General features: G+C 39.9%; 1 protein-coding gene across 29 annotated transcripts in view; it reads right to left on the bottom strand.

Annotated features, from left to right (window-relative positions):
* Window positions 1-21251, bottom strand: part of MACF1 (microtubule actin crosslinking factor 1) — a 331616-nt gene that overhangs the window by 31453 nt on the left and 278912 nt on the right. For 16 of the 29 annotated variants that reach the window (XM_045035584.1, XM_045035582.1, XM_011284718.4 and 13 more), the window contains 22 exons: window positions 21025-21195; window positions 20226-20392; window positions 15894-16053; window positions 15211-15537; window positions 14159-14243; window positions 13407-13648; window positions 12499-12705; window positions 10847-10966; window positions 10305-10412; window positions 9189-9407; window positions 8020-8223; window positions 7261-7269; window positions 6067-6298; window positions 5220-5446; window positions 3763-3885; window positions 3569-3670; window positions 2852-2953; window positions 2586-2759; window positions 2339-2494; window positions 1997-2194; window positions 1008-1136; window positions 158-331 (listed from right to left, as the gene is read on the bottom strand). In XM_045035584.1, coding sequence (XP_044891519.1) covers window positions 158-331; window positions 1008-1136; window positions 1997-2194; window positions 2339-2494; window positions 2586-2759; window positions 2852-2953; window positions 3569-3670; window positions 3763-3885; window positions 5220-5446; window positions 6067-6298; window positions 7261-7269; window positions 8020-8223; window positions 9189-9407; window positions 10305-10412; window positions 10847-10966; window positions 12499-12705; window positions 13407-13648; window positions 14159-14243; window positions 15211-15537; window positions 15894-16053; window positions 20226-20392; window positions 21025-21195 — 3636 coding nt within the window. The remainder of the gene's footprint in view (window positions 1-157; window positions 332-1007; window positions 1137-1996; window positions 2195-2338; window positions 2495-2585; window positions 2760-2851; window positions 2954-3568; window positions 3671-3762; window positions 3886-5219; window positions 5447-6066; window positions 6299-7260; window positions 7270-8019; window positions 8224-9188; window positions 9408-10304; window positions 10413-10846; window positions 10967-12498; window positions 12706-13406; window positions 13649-14158; window positions 14244-15210; window positions 15538-15893; window positions 16054-20225; window positions 20393-21024; window positions 21196-21251) is intronic. The other 13 variants (XM_045035590.1, XM_045035591.1, XM_045035592.1 and 10 more) reach the window with 3 other exon arrangements.

Genomic DNA, 21251 nt, shown 5'->3' with positions numbered 1-21251 from the left:
AAAAATGATTAAATCAAAAACGATAACCAGTTCTGCAACTTCTGGTACTATATAATGGTCTCCGAAAAATCTTCACAGAAACTAGATGGTAATTACATGCGATGGTCAAGCAAACTACTCAAGCCCAATAATCACACACTGTATTTTGTGGTGATACCTTTCTTTCTTCCATCTTACTGCTGACCACATGCCACTTCTGTTCCAAGAGAGCTACACTCTGTTCTGTCTTTGAGCCAGACCCAGAATCATCGCGGCTTAGAAGCATGAGCCTGCCCTTGTCAAGCAGTTGATTATAAGTCTCTTCCTTGGCTTTGAGCTGGGAATAGAGTTCCTACCAAAAAAAGAAAAAAAAGTCAAGAAAGGGATTGGTAATGCCAATTCTCTGAAAGCCACCCACACACAGATTTATAAGCACAGTTGGAAAAGTCCAGGAAGGTCTCATCTTGATCAAAACCCTTTCTTTTGGATTCAGTTCAATTCCTGAGCAATGAATCCTACCATTCTTCGCTAAAATTGAAATAATTTTGTTATCAAGAAGATTTCCTTAAGGATCAGAGATCACAAAAGTAGACCCCAATAATTTATTTCTCCTTTACTTGAAACATTTGCCTAGAAATTGTTGCCTTTTTTTCTCAGCCCCTTTCTTAAAATATTGTCACAGTATCTATAGATTTCTATAAGTCCCTTCAACACTCTTTTCTTAGACACATCCATGTTAACATATTTGTCTTAATGCTCTCACCTTCAAGTCAATATTCTTATGCCAACTGACTGACCAACTCAAAATTTAACAGCTCACCAATGTATTTCCAGTCAAGCTTCCCTGTCACCACTGCTGCCTGTGGTAGGGGCTCTTAAAAGCCCACGTAAAAAGCAGTAATCCTTAAGGTCATACTATATTGTCAGTAAAAATGTGCTGCTTTGTAGACTCCTAGATACATACAGGTCTGTGAATTCAGAAAGTTCTGAGTAGGGGATTATGTTCAACTTCAAGAAGCTTCCATTACCATATGTGTATCAAGCTGTTCCCTTGCAGTTTCAGGAAGTCCTCCTGTGGGCTTAGATGCAGAGAGTTGGGTCTCCATTCTAGTCAGTTCCAAGAGAAAATCTTCAATTTCACTGTGGAAACCCTGGGCCTTTGAGAAAAGACACATCAGTAAGGTCAGCAGTCAATTCTCAGCTTCAAAAGTAGACTTCCTAAATGACCACATGAAGAACCTATCCTGAGGGAGGAATTCTGGGTTGCTCACAGGGTTGTTCTGTTGCTGGATTAGCATGGGGCCAATATACTTATTTATTTTTGGAATCTAGCAGAATCCTTTGGACTTCACTGTAATATATGATAGATGCCTGATATAACCTGATGAATCAATCAACAGACTGAAGTACTATTGAACATGGACATGGGGGGGATCCTCACTTGATTTAAGAAATAACTGAAGGGGCGCCTGGGTGGCGCAGTCGGTTAAGCGTCCGACTTCAGCCAGGTCACGATCTCGCGGTCCGTGAGTTCGAGCCCCGCGTCAGGCTCTGGGCTGATGGCTCAGAGCCTGGAGCCTGTTTCCGATTCTGTGTCTCCTTCTTCTCTCTCTGCCCCTCCCCCATTCATGCTCTGTCTCTCTCTGTCCCAAAAATAAAAATAAAAAACGCTGAAAAAAAAAAAAATTAAAAAAAAAAAAATTAAAAAAAAAAAAAATAACTGAATCTGTGAGTAAGGTTTGTTATGGCAAAGATTTACTAACTAACTTTGAATAGTAAATAAAGAGACAAGGCTACAAACAAATCTGAAAAGAATCACTCAATCAAAAGCTATTCTTCCCAGACAAGTTCCAGCACAGAATTAACCATCTTCTTAAGACATGGAGCAGGGGCTGGGGTGGGGAAAGGAAGGTTGGTGAGACATTCTCCAAATTGTTTTCCTTTCACTGACTCAGACAGGCTTTCTTCCGATGTTATGTGCACAGCTCCACCTCCCTAACTTGGACAATACACGCACCTGCTGCAATGTCAACTGAAGCTGCTGTTCTCTCTCCTCTGTTTTTTGTAACACTGACTCCCAGCACTGGTTCATAGTTTCCAAACGGCTCCTTAGGCTACTGGCGTCATCTCCAGCACTAGATTCAAGAAGCTCATTGCCAGCTTTGTTGACTGTTTCTACTGTGGCTTGATGGGCCAGAACATCATTTTTTAGAACCTAAAAGACGTTGAACAATGTAACTTAGCTCCACAGATATCATCAAGCCTAGCTCCCAACGGTACACACAATATCCAGAGGCTTCTGGTGACAATATTGGGTCTCAAGGCAACAGGCTTAGAGATGAAAACTGAGGGCACTTACATGGTGCTTTGCGAGCTCAACTTCAATGACTTTTGGGTCTCCGCTTACTGGTCTCTGAGCATCCAACAACTCCTCAGTGTGAGTCAGCCAACTCATCAGTTCCTCTAAGGCATGCTGGAACTGCCCAAGGGCCAGGAGAGCACCTTCTAGTTTGTGCTATTCAGAAAAAGACATAAAAGGAATGTTGGCCAGGAAATTAGAAAAAAGGAACTAGTTGTCCACTGATGCACTCTACCATCTGCCTCACCTGTCTGTGGGCAATTTTTTCACCCAGGTTCTCCCAGAGGTGTTTGAGTTCTGTCAGCGGTTCTCGGATAATGTCTCTATCCGTCTCATCAGTAGCTTTCTTTAACATCAGCTCACCCTGGTGATTGAGCTTCTCCATCTCAATTTGCTGCTGGTAAACTTCCACTTTGAACTCCTATCAAAGACATACTAATATTAACATCAAACCAAATCTTTAGAAACAAAAAATAAGCAACTCTTCTTCAAAAGCCATTCCTATTTACAAACCTTCATTTCATTTAACTGATCTTTAACAGTGTTGAGGTCCGTGCCAACAGGGGGCATGGTGCAGAGCTTAATCACAGTGTTATCTAGCCAGTCAAACATAGCCTAAGACAGAAATACAAACAGTCAAAAACCAAAAGAACACAAGGAGTTGGGAGAGAATTAGCATTATCTCTGCTGACATAAGTGGACAAAAATTAAAGTACCTTGTGACGTCTGTGTTTTCAGGTGGGGGTCAGAGGTAAGGGATAATGATCTTTATTCCAGTGATATGGGGATTTAAGAACAGAACCAGTGTTATGAGGATAATGGCCAAAATAAATTAAACTCTGGAAAAACTAAATGTGAATAGCAGTTGAGTATTTGTCATGGCCACCTAGCAAGCTCAGGATGTGGTGAAACTACTGTGCCAAGCTGTGCTTCAAGGCAACTTGGTTTTGGAACCTTTTGGCAAGCAATGACTTGCACAATAAGGCCTGCTTCACTGTACAGCCACCCTGAGGATAAATATGATGATGAAGAGCATGGCAAGAATCGTAGAAATTTGGAGGTATTTTTCTCACTAGGAGTGGAAAGCTTCAGCTGGAAATATCAAAACAGCACTGTCTTAGTTTGGAAAATGCTCCAGTCCTGTAAAGGTGATCCACTCAGATGCTGGATCCAAAATATGACAAAGAACATGGAACTTATTTCTATGGTGGCCACTGTGTGGCCTCTCACCTGAAGAGTGTCCTGATACTGCACAGCAGCTTGCATGGCATCCTCAAGCTTTTCTAGCCTCTCCTTCCAGGTTTTGTTTAAGTTCTCCCATGCATTATTCAGCTGGGGGGAAAACAGATTGTTTAATTAATAACCCTCTTCTGTGTGAGTCCACTAATGCTTCATCTGAATTCCTTATCCAGTTTTCCATATACCTCATCAATGCTCTTCTTTACTTCGGGCTTCTCAGTTTCTCCACAGGCAAAAATCAAATCTGCTCCAAGGATTCGAATAAATTCCAACTCCTCATGCAGACCATCTGTCTCTTCCTTAATAGTCTACATGTAAATGAACAGATCATAAGCCAAAACAGAAAGCAGAACAGAACTTCCCAAACTTTGCAAATGTAATTTATACCCCCATCAACAGCAGATGTTGAACAGAACTGTCAATTTCACAGAAGCCTTTCAATGTCCTTAATATTTCACTTATATAAACAGTGAAACTTCAGACTCAATTTATTTCTCTTTCTCTCTCACACACAATATGTATATATGGAATATATTTATATATATGTCACAATACATAAAAAATAGTCTGGGAAAGGTCTAATGAGCTTTAATAATTTATGGAACGTTTATCCTTCCAGCTGCCAGAGATTTTCTTTTTTTTTTTTTTTTTTGAGAGAGAGAACATGCTTGAGTGGAGGGAGGAGAGAGAGAGAATGCCACAAAGTGCAGAAAGAGGGAGAGAGAGTGCAGAGCCCAGAGAGGGGCTTGAGCTCACCCAACATGGTGCCTGAACTCAAAAACCTTGAGATCATGACCTGAGCTGAAGTCGGATGCTCAACCGACTGACGCAGCCAGGCGCCCCCACTAAGGAGATTATGATCTACAGCCAGAAGTCTATCATGGGGAAGTATATCAACAAGGCTAAAATAATATAGTACAAGTCATCAACTTCAGAGCTGAGAGACTAACATAATAGAAATGCTAGGCTGTATAATTGTGGAGAAAGTCCGTTCTGTGCCAGATCCTAAAAACTGGTTCATGCACTGGCAATGACAGGGGCAAGGAGGGGGGAGAATGGCGGAAATAAAAGACAAAATATCAAGATAGGCAGGACTTTACTTAAAGAGACAAAATGAGATGAAAAATGCATTTCATAAAAACTAGGCTCTCCAAAAAGACTAGAAAAGGGTAGGTCAAAGTAATCTCATCCAGTTATCTCTGGATGATGAATCCAGAATTTATTTTCTTTTCTATCTGGTATTTTTCTACATTAAAGAAATTTACTTGAAAAAAGAAATTTACCTGAGAAATAACGTACACTATGGAAAGAACTAAAATCAGAAAGCACATTCTACTAATTTGAATTAAGTTTAAAATTGATAAAAGGATTACTTTTGAGTGATGGAACTACCCTATATCAAAATTACAGAGGTTGTAGGAGTGTATCCAGGTGGTGAAACTTGTATGTATAAAGAGAGAAATCTTTATTATAACGAGCGCATATTTTTTTCAAGTGGAAAAAAGTCCTATTAAACAAACAACAACAATAACAACAACCTCTTAAGGAGTAGGCCTGGGTAAGCAGTTAACACAATATACTTGGATAAAGTGATTTTCTAGAGGACAAACACATAAAAGACAAGGTTTTGTTTCTGTCTTACCTCAGCAGCTTCAACCTGTTGTTTGATTATAGATGGGTCAATGCCTGGGCTTTCCAAGTCATGGACAATGTCCTGGGTGTCTCTGATAGTGGTCAAGAGAGCCGCCATGTCATACCAGAACTTCTCTGCTAGTTCAAGGACATCAAGGAACTTAATTTCTCGTTCTTCAGCTCGAGCTTTGATGTCCTCCCAGAAGAATACCATCTGATCCAATTTGTCCTGGATTTCTGAGGGAATAAACAACAGATATGAATGGGACTTCTCTGAGTACTTGAATCCACTTCATCAGAAATTTCACCCAGTTCTCACATTTTCCCCTGAAATTATCCTTTAAAAAGCTCTACAAATTTATAACCTGAAGGATAGTTTTTTACCTTTGTTTTATTATTATTTCAACATTTGTATTTTCTGCTTATGGTGGTCTCCCACATAAAGAGATCACAGAGATGGCATGGAAATGTGTTATCATCTAATACAAAGGTACTGCTCAAGTGCAAAAGACCTAACTTCTAAAGGGGCTGAGATGAGAACTCTATTTCCAGTGTTCTGTGTCAAACTCACTGTTTCCTATGGAAAGTGTTCTATAAGATAGTTATGCTCCGCCTACATTGGACACTGCAATTCATATTAGGGGTTAAAAGAGCATCTGTTTCCTGGCCTAGGAATCCAGCTACCAATTGTAATCTTGTTTCAATGGGGAGATGTGTTCTGAATTCTAAATGACTTTCCAATTACTTGGGGACTGCCTTTACATTCAGTGAAGTATATCTGGTGGGATGCTGGAGTAAGCACAGCCTAGAATTTACTTTACTGATTTTCTTTAACAATAATTAGATTCAGGAAGCACCTTTTGCAGCCAAGTCCTTGTCGGCTCCCTGAGATCGTGCAATGAGCTCTTCTCCACGGCGCTTCAGGGCTTCAAAGGAAGGCTGAAGCTTTTCCAGCTCCACGGTGGCGCTCTTGTTGTCACTGACACACTCTCTGATCTTGTCCACTTCGGCAGGGATCAGCGGTGGCATACGCAGGCGAGAGGAGAGATTCTCCAGAGTCTCCAACATAGGCTCGATTTTATCATGGAACTAAACAGATGTTGGAACGTTAGCCATCACAGCAATACTACTTCATCACATTTCTGCGGGAAATGTTAGGGAATAACAGGTTATGAATCTACTACTCTTTCTGGTAACTTGCATTCGGCTTAGCCCGATGGCTGTCAAGTGTTAGGTCTGCCTAAGAGACTGCTTTGGGCATAGCACACCAGTGCTGGCCCATCAAAAAAAGAAAGTAAACGTTTATTTTCAAAACAAAAAAGATATCAAGTAATATGCCAGAAATCGACTCAAGTCATTAGTGCTGTCACAGTACTTCCCTGATCCCAACTAGTGTGACAAGGAAGGGACAAGACCATGAAACTGGTGAGAGTCAGTGTGTCAACATTTCAGATGACAGCTGCATGCAACAGATTAGACCAACAAGTTAGAGGCCCTCTACCAACTGTGTAAATGGATGGGGAACTCAATATGCCACATGACTTAGAGATTAAAAGTATCCTGGCATGCAATTTAATAACCCACTATACGTAATAGTGAGAAAGGAAAAGGTCGGCATGATGAAAGGTAATTAAAGAAGGCCAAATCTATCCTTATTCTAAAAGAACAATTTACCTTCCCGCTTTTCAGGTACTGTGAATAACATGATTGTAATTATAAAATTTTCATTTATAATCTGAAGCAGAGAAGGGGGAAAAGGGTGCAATGCAGATATTCTTCCCCCTTAAGAAGTTCTCTAAAACCAACTTTGGATTCAATGCAATGAAGCTTAACTCTAGTGTCTTACATGGGAGACACAGTGGGATTTCCTTGACAAAATCACTCCCCGCTGCTCCCTCACGTTTAGGTTTTGCCCCAAGTGAGACTGGCATAATAAACCAGACTAATAAAACTTCTTCCACGACAGTAAAGGGCAATTTCCTTAAAAGTAAATCTTCTCAATTCTCAGCTTCATAAGAACCCCCTAATCCCAGTAGGGGTGGGTACCTTACCTCTGCAATCTGTAATGGTGGGCGCGGTCAACACAACAATGAAATGTGACGATGTGGGGAGGACAGGAGCAGGCAGCAACAACACAAAGTAACACATTCCACAATGTGAGTGAGAGATGGGACGGAAGGTGGGGGGAAAAACTTGAGTAAGTACAAATATTAACCAAGAATATTGACACTAAACATAGGAATAAAATACCCAGACATGACAAAAATACCACTAACAGCAATATATTAGTTGAAAAGTATGTAGTTACATGCTTTAAACTCCACTGCTGGTGGTTTATGTTTCTCTTTGGCTCTTACTTCTCCCTACTCAAGCATCTTTCTCTGCACCAGGAGCTAGCTGGTGGCCTCTTGAGTAAGAAAACTAATGTGCTGTCTTCCAAATCTCGAAAGTAAGAGGCTGATAGGAATCTCACTTTTCTTGACGCATTTGTTGCTTCAAGGTGAATTTATCCAAAATCATCCCTGCTAAAGACTCATCACAATAGAAAAGTTTTCAAGAAAACTGTCAACAGACAGTATATACCAGCCAAGATGAGACACCCCCCTCCCCCCTGCAACCAGCCATAGTGTTGGTATACCAATGTTCCTTGGAATGAAAATGTAATAGGCACAGGTTCCTGATCTACTGATGACATATCATCTGCACGTTGGTCTAGACATTCCAGACCACAGAGGCACACCTGATACAGAGATCTCGTGCTTAGACTAAAGGGTAGTTGAAGGGAACAGGACTTAAAGACACACACATACCTGAGCCGACTGGGAAACAGCCTCGTCCAGAGCCAGGGCCCGCTGGCGCACCTCCTCTTTTATTTGGGCATATAGGTTTTCTGCTTTCTGGTATTTTTCCTCCACCATTTCCCCCTCTTCAGGGTTTAACTCCTTTAGTTGTGGGCCTATCTTTAGCAGCTTATCAATATGGGGTTTGTGTTCAGCAATGGATTCCCGGAGTTGCTATGTAAGAAAATAAAATGATTATTTTTGTACCAAGCTCGTATCAACTTTGAGAGGAAAAAATGGAATTGCTAAAAACCAGCAAGTCCCAGCATCGCACCATTTATGGAAAAGAAAAAAAAAATGATCTAAGTCTTAGGTTCTAACACTACCTAATTCTCTTAACTTTCAAAAGCCAGTTCAGATGTCCCAACACCAGGAAGCCTTCCCAGACACATCATCTCTCACTCCTCCTCCCCCTCCCTGTTGATACAAGTTTAATCCCCCTCTTCTGTACATATAAATACTTCCATGCACTATAATTTGCATGGTTAAATAAGTATCTGTCCCCCTCCTCAAACTGAGAGACATTAAGCAGGACAAGGCACAAATGGCAACTTTTCTAGTAATCCAACCACTCCTTGACTCTACTGCTGGCTCCTTCCAGTTTATATCTATCCATGTATAGGAATACAGAGAAAAGAATAAGCGCAAGCCATTAGCCACAAATAAGAGAGACATTAAAAACTATCTTTAATGGTAAAAGCATTAGTTGAAGTGTCTACAAATTTCCCTTTTCCCTAAAGTCCATGCAGCTAATGCTTTCTGACATTGTTTCACTCCAGCTAGGGCTTACCCAAATGGAAAAAGCCACCCAACCATATCCCAAGTCTCGTGACGCCCCACCATATCTGGAAAGATTTAAAAATACCCTTGATGTTTACTTAGTTCTTTATTTCTGCAGTACCCAGGTTTCTGACATCTCCATGCTCTTTTTCTTTAATGGATTCATATTAAGGACAAAGGAAGTAATTCAGGTATGTATTGTGTGTGTGTGCGCGCGCGCAAAAATTCTAACCAATTAAGACTTAACTTCATAACACAGAACTTCCACTTGGTAGGCACTAAAAAACATGTTGTTTTAAAATAAAGCGTAGAGCCAATTTTGAGTTCTGCCATTGCATAAAACCTGGATTGCTCCTTACCCTCATTTCCTCTTGCTGCTGCCTGAGCTGCTCATGATCAATGGCTGGAGGAGGTAACTGTGCTATCAGTGCCCGGGTCTCCTCAATCCAGGGGCTGAGCTCCTCGTAAGTTTCCCAAAACTGGTTCACCAAGACCTGTGCCCGTTCTAGGCGGGTGTAACGCTCTGAATTGAGCAGACTAATGGCTTCATATTGCTGTATTAGAGACTCTGTCTTTTCCTATGAACAACAAAATATAAAACTTATTACTATCACGAACCCTTCTTTTAAGGAAAAAATGTAGGTATATATCCATAAAAAATTAAAGAATTTCTTCAGTTTTTTAATGTCCAGAAATGGATTAATTGAGCAAAATTACAACTGATTTTATTTTCTTTATACTTAACTGAATTTTCTATTTTTTCTTATCATATATATGTATTGTTTCTAGACTTTTTAACACATGAAAGTAGTTTCAAAGACAAACAGAGCAAGCACGACACAGCATAACCTCTTAGAGATGACATACAACCTCAGACATAGCATTATTATGGCAGGTCAGTTCAAGACAGAACATCTCAGGGGCTGAAATGGACCCTCTGCCCACTAACTTTGACTTGTCTTTTCTCCTCTGATAAAAATGTCTTCACAAACCAGACACTTAGGCTTCATATGTTTAAAATGAGTAGTTCAATTTATGAACATTTCGGAGGAAACAGTGGTTAACCATAACTTTTACAAGAACAAGCAAAACTGATCTACAAGTCTCTTGGCCAATCCTTTTAGAAATGGGTATGATCATTTACAAGGGCCTGAAGAAAGAATATCTGCATATGGGTCTGAAAAATCTATCATAGATACTTAGAGAGGTAACTCAAAGACCCCTATGGACTGAAGATACATAGCAATTCCTCTGTTATAAAGAAAACAAACCTGCAATGTATTTCACATCTTCTGGTAGGACTGTTTGGACATTTGTGCACATAGGGTTAGGGACATGGCTCCCCCCAGAACATCAAATTGCACTTTAATACCATTACCAGTGACAGAGGGGGAAAAACCTTGTCATTTCACAATTGTACTGATTCACCACCATCAAGACAAGATAAACATGGTAAATAAATAAATGCAATTCACCTGTAATATAGCTTTTTGTTCCTCCCCACATGTGCCAAAGATTTCACCACGATGACTGAAGAGTTCATCCATTGAATCTTTGTGTCGAATGATGTCAATAGAGAAAGCCTTTGAAAGTGAACTACAGTTAGGTCACAAAGTAAGAGAACCCCAAGCCTGTGTTACTGAAATGTTATTAGACACAATTTATGAAAAACTCCTCACTCTGATGAAGCCACATCAAAACTATTCTATAAAGTTTGACACTTTGCCTATCCATACATCTTCCATGCTTATCTTTTAGTAGCTTACAAAAGTATCATCTATCCTAAAAATCATCCAGAAAACTGCTAACTATTCTTTCCTGGATTAATGGGCCTATTGCTCCCTCTTCACAAAGCAAAAGAATCTCTTCCTCATTTTACCAATTATCTTAAATCTCTAGCCACCATCATGAAACTGCGTTATTCAACCTGTGGCAGTCAGAAACTCTCGTAGTTACTCTAAACCAGTGAAGATTCTTTTAGCTCAGGGCACAGCAGATATGTCAGTGTTACACTTACCTTCTGTACCTGCAGCTGAGCTGTGGTCTGGTCCTGTTCTAGGCGAATTGGACCCAGGGCCATCAGTTTTCGTTTTGTTTCAGCAACCCAAGCTAGTTCTGCATCAGCAGCTTGCTCATACTAATAGGCATATTAAAGAAAAATGAACAAATTATGTTCCTTAGAATTACCATTTCCTCAACACAGAAAGGCCTGGATTTTTACTAATATGGTTTATTTCTACAAAGGAAAGCCAAAACTGGGGAAAATTGCATAAAATCATAAATCAAGATGCAGATAATTTGTAACTGATTATACTTCAACAAATAGGAGTTGATCCTATTTCAACTTCTTTATAAAGAAGTCATAGAATTCAATTAGTGATCCTACAGCTAGAAACAACAATGGAAATTGACACTCCTAAGACTATACTTCTAATCACAATGCTTTTATGAGGCTGTGCTCTCTCCCATCTGCCAATCCTGTTTCCTACCCATACACTGAACAGTAGTTTTAGCCGTATGTTTAAACGCATGGTTAAACATGGCAACAGACAGCTGAGTCAAGCTAACTTGGAAGTACTCTCATAGTTGAAGAAGCATAAGAACACCAAACCTTTAAAGGGTTCTGTGGAAACAAAGAAAACTAAGAACTTGTTCTATGTGACTGTTTAATGAGGTCCCCCAATTATTTCTCTTCAACTGTGCCAACAAACACCAATATTTAAAGAGGAAAGTAGGCTTTTCCCAAGCATGATAAATCTCATACCCAAGTATCTGGTCAAGGGTAGGGATACCAATAAAGACATGTTGGGGATGCACTTGAGAGTCACAGCAAACTTCTGTGTGGTTCACAAAGTATTTGCTTATTACTATGAACCCAAGAAGTCATGTTATATTTACTCTGCACCATGACACATTAATAGGTATGTATCCAGCTACAAAGGAAAGCAAATAACTTTTTCCAGAAAGCAGGAAGGAAAAAAGATAGAGGGAAATAGGACACCTGTGTTTACTGAGAAGGTTCTATTTTGGATACCTCTATTTTGGTTAACATATTTGATAGTAATTATAGTTCTTGGTTCCTTCCCCTCTTCCAGCTAATACTAAAACAGTTGATTATGTCAAACTAAGATGGGATGCATTTGGACCTTCTGGTCCTAGATATTATCTACTATCAGAATCTGCCTCTTAACCGGTCAGTAGCTAAGAAGAGGGCTCAAACAGACTCTATCACAAATTCCCGTCTGCTCAAAAAGGGTCAAATATTATGGGTCGGGGCGCCTGGGTGGCTCAGTCAAGTAAATGTCCCAACTCAATTTCGGCCAGGTCATGATTTCAGAGTTCAAGCAGGTTCAAGTGGGTTCAAGCTTCATGTTGGGCTCTGCACGAACAGCATGGAGCCTGCTTGGGATTCTCTTTCTCTCTCTCCGCCCCTCCCCCACCCTCAAAAATAAATAATAAATACAAAAATATTTTGGGTCAAACTGAGACCCATCTTCACATATCTTTATCCAATCACTTCCAATCACTGAAATAACTTGTTGGATCAGATTTAGCTTACTCTTATTATCCTTATTTCTGACCCTGTATTTATGTGGGTCATAATTTTGTGCTTCACACATATATCCCTGCTGCCTAAAACATTACTGTAGAGGTGTTAATAAACATTACCTGCTGTGATCTCTGAATAGCAGCATCAATTTCATCCACCCTTTGTCCCACAGTGTCACTGACCAGCTTGTACTGTTCGTTGGCATCAGACACAAGTTTATCCAGCCCTTCTCTGGCTCTCCAGGGCACCAGCTCTAAGAGAGCACGGCTCACTTCATTCACTGTGTCCAACACCAGCCTGTGCTCCATGACCTCCTTCTTTAATTCCTAAGGAGGGAAAAAAAGTTTTCAGGCCATTCCTTGCTAAATTAAGCACATTAGCAGCTGTGCTGGGTAGAAAGTGCTATCTCTACCACACATCCCAGCAGGGCTCTGACCTCCTTCCTCCACTTATTTTTTTTCTTGTCTTAGATTTTTCAACCATTCCACAGCCTGACTTCAGGCTTAGCTGCTGCTTAGAACTGTCTGCAACACTTCTTGGGTCACACTATCTCTGGGTAGAACAAATACTGCCTCTTTCTTTTTTCTCCTTACTTCAATAGAAATGATAAAGTACTTTAGCCAAGGGCATTTTTAAGTCAATAAGTACCTACATAGTATTTCTGCACATCCAGAACTGCACTAGATCCTGTAGGAGAATCAAACAGAATCCTGAAGCACTCTCTAGAGAATGAGTTACAGAAGTCAATTTTAAAATGTTACACGTGAAGAAAACTTCCCAGGGATCTGGGATTCAGTCTTTTTTTTTTTTCCCTTCAGACCATAACAAGTGCTCTTATATAAGTCTGCCTTTATGTCAAATCTTACTGTCCATGCAAACAAGAGCAAACAAGAAAGGAGGCAGGCAGAACTTTTTGGTTTAGATTTAAGGTTGAGACAGTTGGTGATGACACTTAAACCTTTGAACTTAGGGACTGGAAGAGGTAAAAAAAAAATTCTTTCCCTTTACAGCATGAAACTCAGTTCACCTTCTGTCTTTGCTGAAACTGGGGTATCTGCTCCCCTGTGGGAGACTGTCCTCCACTGGCTGCCAGCTCCTCCTCCACTTCCCTGAGCCACCCAGTCAGTTCCTCATAAGTAGACTGGAACTTGGTGGCCAGCTGCCGGGCTTGCTCTAAAGTTCGGAGGGCCTTGGAGCTGGTGACCGTGATGTCTGCATAGCGAGTCTTTATTCCGTCCAGTTTCTCCTGGATAAGCAATACCTCTTCACCTGTGGGGACAGTGTATAATTATTTATATTTAAGAGGATATGAGGGAGTCTCCTTTATCCCCCTTTCTTCGAAATGAGCTTAAATTTTATAGATGCTCTCTCCCTATGGAAGCAATTTCACCTAGAATCCCACACTATGGGAAGTGGGAGATAAGCCTTCCAATTGATAAAAGAAGCCACTTCTGAGATTATTAAGATCTGAATTCAACTGCAAGTGTTTCTAAATGGTCCCAGCACCTCTTGGTGAATGCTGGCCTTGGACATACTGGAGAGCACGGGGAGTCATCATCTATAACCAAATGTGAGATAATATCTTTTAGTTTTCAAAAGATTTAGCAGGAAACAGGACCCCAGGCTGCCAGCCTCCAGGAGCACATGGTAATACAACCAGTAAATAAATACTGAACTTCTTCTACGTACAAAGAGTAGTGGCTAGTGCAGGATGTTTATTTCCCTGGACATGTGCTTGAGTGACTGCAGAGGTGCTGAGAGATGCACTTTTCAAAGTACCTGTGGTTTGTTTTAGAAGAGCCTGACCATTTTTAATAGCTTGATCTACATTCTTCTTTCTATTAATGATTTCTTCATTTAGAGCCTGAAAGGAAAGAATAGCATGAATCTTAAAACTACAGCACAACAAAGGGAAAGAAAGGTGAGACCTTTAGGAGACCAAGTTTAAAGTAAAGAGACAAATACCAGTTTAGTTTATACCTCAGTTATGTTATTCCTTATCTCTTTGGTTACCCTATTTATTACTCAAAAACAATTAAATCTGATACTTATGGGCAAGCTAATCCCTTGCACCAGATAAGAAGATATTAGGATTAAATCAGTTTTACCAATCTACTGGTACCAAACCTGAGCCTAAGAAAGGCAGATGTAGAATTCAGCAAAAATGTCTACTGTGTCCAAAACCAAGACTCAGAAAGTTCAAGAGAAGAAAGTCAGCAAGAACAGGCTGAGTTAAATCAGGATCATGGTTAAAAATTCTTAATATTTGAAGTCAATGAATCAGAAGAATCTTAGATTATTTAAAACAACAAAACAACTGCTTTGCCTATTTTTACTACCCTTAAAGAAATTTCATAAAAAGGAGATGAAAAGAGAAAATTGTTCTTTCCATTAAGATGACAAATAATCCTTGGAATTTGGGCACATAAATTCTAGAAATATTTTAGAAGTTACAGCTACATGGTCAAACCTAGGGCGATATTTAGGTATTCTGGCTTTGTCACATTACACTCTCTTTCATAAAACTTCTCAGATGGAAACTGAGTGATACATTACCTAATGATGTAAAACATGAGTTGGAACTGAGATGGTCCCTGACTGTACTCTGGATCATCTTCTAGAATTATTGACTCAGTTTGTTAAGTACGAGTATTTCCATGGACTCATCAAAAAATAGATTAGTACTTAGCAACAAGTCTATAACTATGTGCTTATGTATAAAATGAAGTCGAAATGTTTGGAATTAAAAGAGAAAGAAATGAAGAGAAACATGAATCAGAATTACAACATAACTTAGTAACATGACCAATAAAAATGGAAAACATGAATACCAGGTGGTCAGCATGCTGTTTCTGCAGGACATCCTGTCTGTAATCCTTTACGAACACTGAACTGAGCTTGTCCTCAACCTCAGCCAGCCAGTTGAGCACCTCCACCTCATCCTCCCCGAACAGTCTAGCGTTACACAGTGCCTGTTCAAGCAGGGCTGCTTTCCGACAGCCCCAGTCTTGAATCTCACTGTATCGGGCCTGCAAGGAGTCTAGCTTCTCTGACAGCACACCCTGTTCTGCAGAGCATGTCAGGGAGGAGAGAGACTGCCCAATTTTGACTGCCTGGTGCACATCTGTTGCATGGCTTTCTATTTCTTCCTCCAGAGCCTGGAAATCCAGATGGAAAAAATGAATAACAGAAACAAAATAAATGAAAAGTAAACATGAAACAATGAATAACAAATGATATAATAAATTAAATAATAGAAAAAGTTCACCTACCAAAGGGCAAAAATAATATAAAAACTGAGAACAAAAGCTGTTTTTTTTCTGATGGCAGCCTATTAGTCAATTGTTACTTTTACTTCAAGGATGTGACTATGTCAATGAATAATTTGACCACAGTTCAAATTAAACTTTAAAATATCCCCCCCCAAACATATCTTCTAGACTGCTATAGACAGTTAACTTCTGAGATTTCTGACTGCAGTGCTGTGTTCTAATTTATGACAACTCCTCCCTACCTTGTGCCGGATGATCTGCTGCTGGATTTTGGCAGACTGAGTGCCAACAGGCTCTGAGTTAGCAAGCTTTTTCTCCGTGACGGACAAGAAGTCAGAAATAGGCTCAGCTGTCTCATGGAATTGTTTGGCCAGAACCAGGATATCTTCCAGCTGTTTTTGCCTACACAAATATACAGAACAAGCCGCTCAGGCAAAAAATCACATCAAGACTGATAATAGTACTATATTCAGTAAAAGACCAATCTTCAGGTACATTTTAAGTATCAATAGTAAACACGACACATACACGTAGCACTTTGTGGTTTTAAAGTTTTTCATAAGCATTGCCTCATAACCTTGTAAAGTAGGCAGAATAATTATCTCACTATGACAAAACAGAAAGCTAACCCTGAAGGCTTAAAGATTTGTCCAATTCACCCAGTGAGTAGTTAACAGTGCAAAAAGGACTGTAATCAGGCCTTCTAATGCTCTTTCTCCTAAGGGACAGAGCACATGCATCATCTGAACATAAGACCAAAATAAAGTTTAAAGGCATCAAAAAAATTATCAGTTTTCATCTCTTTCTCCCTGTCACTGCTACCTTCACTGTGAGTTAAGACAGCATATGAGGAACAAATGCAGACTATGAGCTAGAACTTCTTCCCCATTTTCCCAGCTCCAGTGATTTCAAGCACCAGAACATAACTCTGAATCCAGATTTAAGGCAAAGAAAATGACCTCAGAGTAGCTGAATTTGCCAACACACATGGCAGTCAAAAGAACTGTAAACTTCACAGCTCACTTAGAATTTTAAGTCCTGATTAATATAACATCCATACTAAGCTTAGATTTCAAGATACTAAGCTGTAGATTAAAGGCAGCTAATTACAAAGGGGGGAGGAAGTCTGATAGAGAAGAGAAAGAAAAACCACCAAAGAACTGGATTAGCACACAGGTTAATAATAATAATAAAAGGCCATAATGATATCTTTGGATGATTAAGAACAGACTAAATGCAACATCATTTAAAAAGGTCTGGGTATATGATGCACTTTAGTTCAACAAACCTTTACTGAACATCCACTTTGTGCCAGGTTCTATGCTATGTACCCTGGACAAATTTATTTTAATAAGAAATGATTTAGAGGTGTCTGGGTAGCTCAGTTGGTTGAGCATCCAATTCTTGACTTCAGCTCAGGTCATGATCTTGGTGTTGTGGGATAGTGCCCTGCATCAGGCTCTGTGCTGAATGTGGAACCTGCTTAGGATCTCTGTCCCTCTCCCTCTGCCCCTCCCTAACTTGTGTGCATGCTCTAAAAAAAAAAAAAGAAAACAAATGATTTAAACGTAAAGAATTACCATTTTAATGATCTGGAAATTCAATTATGTTTAAATATAAAGAAAAACATATTTCTAGATACTATTTTAATTTTTTTAAGTTTTATTATTTTTTAACGTTGAAGAATATGAAGCTTTTTTTTTTAAACAAAGTAAACTCTAGGCTCAAAGTGGGGCTCAAACTCACAACCCCAAGAACAAGAGTCACATGCTCTTCCGACTGAGCCATCCAGGCATCCCTCTGAATGCTACTTTTTTTTTTTTTTTTTAATTTTTTTTTTCAACGTTTATTTATTTTTGGGACAGAGAGAGACAGAGCATGAACGGGCAAGGGGCAGAGAGAGAGGGAGACACAGAATCGGAAACAGGCTCCAGGCTCTGAGCCATCAGCCCAGAGCCTGATGCGGGGCTCGAACTCACGGACCGCGAGATCGTGACCTGGCTGAAGTCGGATGCTTAACCGACTGCGCCACCCAGGCGCCCCTGAATGCTACTTTTAAATGTCAGTATGAAGTACAGAATAGTTTGTTTATGCCAGCCTTCAAAATACATCTTCAATTAATACAACTAAAACACATAATCTTAAAGATTATTATTAAACTAGTATATCATTAAAAAAAACTGGGGGCCCCTGGATGGCTCATTTGGTTGAGCATCTGACTCTTGATATTGGCTCAGGTCACGATCTCACGATCCTGAGTTCAAGCCCCGTGTTGGGCTCTGTGCTCTCTCAAAATAAATAAGCTTAAAAAAAAAACTTGTCCCTGATTTGTAGGTTTTTCTGACTCATCTCTGGTTTTTGGAATCTGAAAGTTTGAAAAACAATGTAATAGGATTTAGGGTACCAAAGAGTAAAAATAATACAGCGGTATAAAAAAACCCAATATTAAAGAATCTAAATAAAAGTCTTTAGGATATCTGGAACAAATGAAGCTTCTCTTGGTATTTCTCTTTAAAATATTGACCCAGAAACTGTGTTAGGTTAGGAGGATGGAAGTGGGCAGAAGGAAAGAGTCATAAAAAGATACATTAGAAACAAATCAGCACTTTAATGAGCTTATGGGGCCTATGAAATAAGTACATAAAATAATGACAATACAAGGTACAAACAAAGAATTACAGCAGTGAAGAGGAAAATGAAGGTATTCCGTCCTTGGGGAATAAAGAAAGGTTTCATAGAAGAAGATAAACAGCATGCTTTCTCTCTCTTGTGTCATGGAAGACACAACACTATCAGTAAAGACACAGAATTAGGAACTGACAGAAGATACCTAAGTATATAGTATACTTTACCAATAATACGAGGAGGAGGAACATGGAAACAGAAATGTAGATTAGGGCCAAATAACTGAAGGCTTCAAATATTGGGTTAAAGAGTTTAGATTTTGTTTTATAGGCAACAGGGAGTCATTAAATTTCTGAGCAAGGCAAAGGGGAAGCCTGAGGGTAAGTGGCCATAGAGTGATGAGTGATTAGTTCATTAGGAAACTACCTCACATTGAGGAGCCCAAGTCACGACGTGAGGCAGGTGAGTAGGAATTCGAGAAATGGATGAATAGAAAAGACACTAGAGAAGTAAAACGGACAGAATTTAGCATCCTGATAGATGTGGGACACAAAGGAGTGGGGGAGAAAGGGTAAAAAATGGGGTTAAGGTTTTAAACCCAGGTAACTGGAAGGCTAATGATACTATTAATGATTACGCCCAGGTAACTGGAAGGCTAATGGTACTATTAATGAAAATGGACAAAGAAAAAAAAGCAGTGCTATCTGTAAATAAAAGTAAGTGTAATTAAAAAAAAATAAACTGAATTCTTTCATTTTTGTTTCTCCCACAAATATGGGGGACAATACTTTGCAACTCTGATAAGAAATCAGCACACTGTGGGCCAATGTAGAAGAGGGAATTATGACAACTTCTGCTGGCTACCTAGAGAACTGAAAGGCTACAACCATAACTCATCACCTACACTACTCTCATACAGATTGCTAATTGGTGAGCATTTCTTCTTAAAACTGGGGACAGCATAAACTAAAAGACCTTCATGTGACATACTAAGCTGAAGTGATGCTGGGGTATAGCTATGGAGAGAGAAAGCACTTCCTCAGAGGAGAAAAGTATACTGCCTATTTTTGGCCACTTATTGAAGACTGGTCATGCACCTGTCTCTCTTTTTAATATTTTATTTTTATGTTTTTATTTTTTATTAAAAAAATTTTTTAAATTTTTACATTTATTCAGTTTTGAAAGACAGAGACAGAGCACAGTGGGGGAGGGGCAGAGAGAAAAGGAGACATAGAATCCGAAGCAGGCTCTAGGCTCTGAGCTGTCAGCACAGAACCCGACGTGGAACTCAAAAACCGTGAGATCATGACCTGAGCCGAAGTCGGACGCTTAACTGACTGAGCCACCCAGGGACCCTTATTTTTATATTTTTAAAGTAGGCTCCACACGAACGTGAGGCTCGAACCCACGACTTCAAGATCAAGAGTTGTGTGCTCTCCCTACTGAGCCAACTAGGCGCCCCTATTCATGCATCATGTCCATATATTGAACAGAATCACAGACTAGGTCCTGGATGTAAAAACATCTAATATTGGGATAAACTATCAGAAAAGAAATATGGTAAATTTCAATTCCAAGTATCAAAAGTATTATTTATAAATATGAAGGGGAAAAATCTGTTTCGAAAACTCAGAAAATAACTTGGCTGGATTGTAGGCGTCTGTGTCTGTCGGTTTGGAACCATGATTGTATCACAGCAGAACAGCAACACGGAGCAATGAATCTTCCAGTTCTGAGAAATTCATGGAGTAGCTGAGGCTCATTTCCTGAGAGCTACTGTGATTATGAGGATCATCTCCAAGAACGTATTCCTCTTCAAGATAAAAGCCATTACACACCTTCCAGAGCTCTCTATGACTCATCCAGGACCTTACAGAGCACTTCAAGTTAAAAACTGGACAAAAAAAAACCCTTGTCTGACCCATTCCTCAAAACCCCTTTGCCCTTACCTGGCTGCTGCCTTGTTGAGTAGTCCAGTCCATCTACTTTCAAGACCCTCCAACTGTGCAGTGATTTTCTCTCTATCAGCCAGCTCAGCAGACTGGGCTATTCTGCCTCCTTCTGCTTGAAGCATATCTACTGTGGCCTTTCGATCATCAAGGAGCCGCTGGAGCAACTAGTGCACACAGTGTTGAAGGACAGTGAAAAGTGATAACACAATGTCACTTTGAAATCTGAAATAAGGAAGAAAATACAAGCGAAAGATCCCCAAACCCCCACCCCACCAAATCCTAAACTGAGTTGAATAATGGTAGCTCTTTTTTCATCCAGAGGCAAAAACGTGAGATGCAGCATAGCTCCTAGCACCAGCATAAACTTCACACTCTTACATTTTTAAATAGAGGGGTGACAGTCATTGTGCGACTAATAGGGAACTTAGTTTGAATCAGGAGAAAAATGCACTAAAAGGGAAATTAAACCAAGCCAAAAATACAGACAGCACCTTATACATGACACACAACATTATTCAGAATATTGCTGACCTGAATACTCCAAAAACCTTGTAAGAAAAAGCTGTGCATGAAACACTGGAGTAGAATACACGAATAAATACACCGAACTACTGTTCGGTCCAATGTGTGCCACAGTAAATTGGTAGACTGAAGTAAGATGATGCAAATCAACTTTCACCTTTCTTTTCATGGATTCCTACTAAAACTCCTGAATATACTCCTAAATGAGAAGCCAATGTGTTGTCTGCCACTCCCTACGGCTGTTACAGTTCACTGTCCCAACATTCTCACTTACCTTCTGTTCTTGGATCTGTGCTTTCACCACTTTATACTCGGCAGATGGAGGTTTCTGATTGGCTATGAGCTCCTCAGTGTCTGCCAACCAGCTGAGCAATGGCTCCAAGGCATCTTGAAACTTCCCGCAATGCAACAAAGCCTCCTGCAGTTGTGCAATTCTTTGTGCAACCTGTATCACAGATGCAGGGGCTCGTTGTGAGAGAGGAGAGAGCTTTTTAAATGACT

Source organism: Felis catus, chromosome C1 (genome assembly GCF_018350175.1).
Source record: "Felis catus isolate Fca126 chromosome C1, F.catus_Fca126_mat1.0, whole genome shotgun sequence".
Taxonomy (NCBI): domain Eukaryota; kingdom Metazoa; phylum Chordata; class Mammalia; order Carnivora; family Felidae; genus Felis; species Felis catus.
Note: the sequence above shows the minus strand (reverse complement) of the source record. Positions and strands in the feature narration are given on the sequence as shown.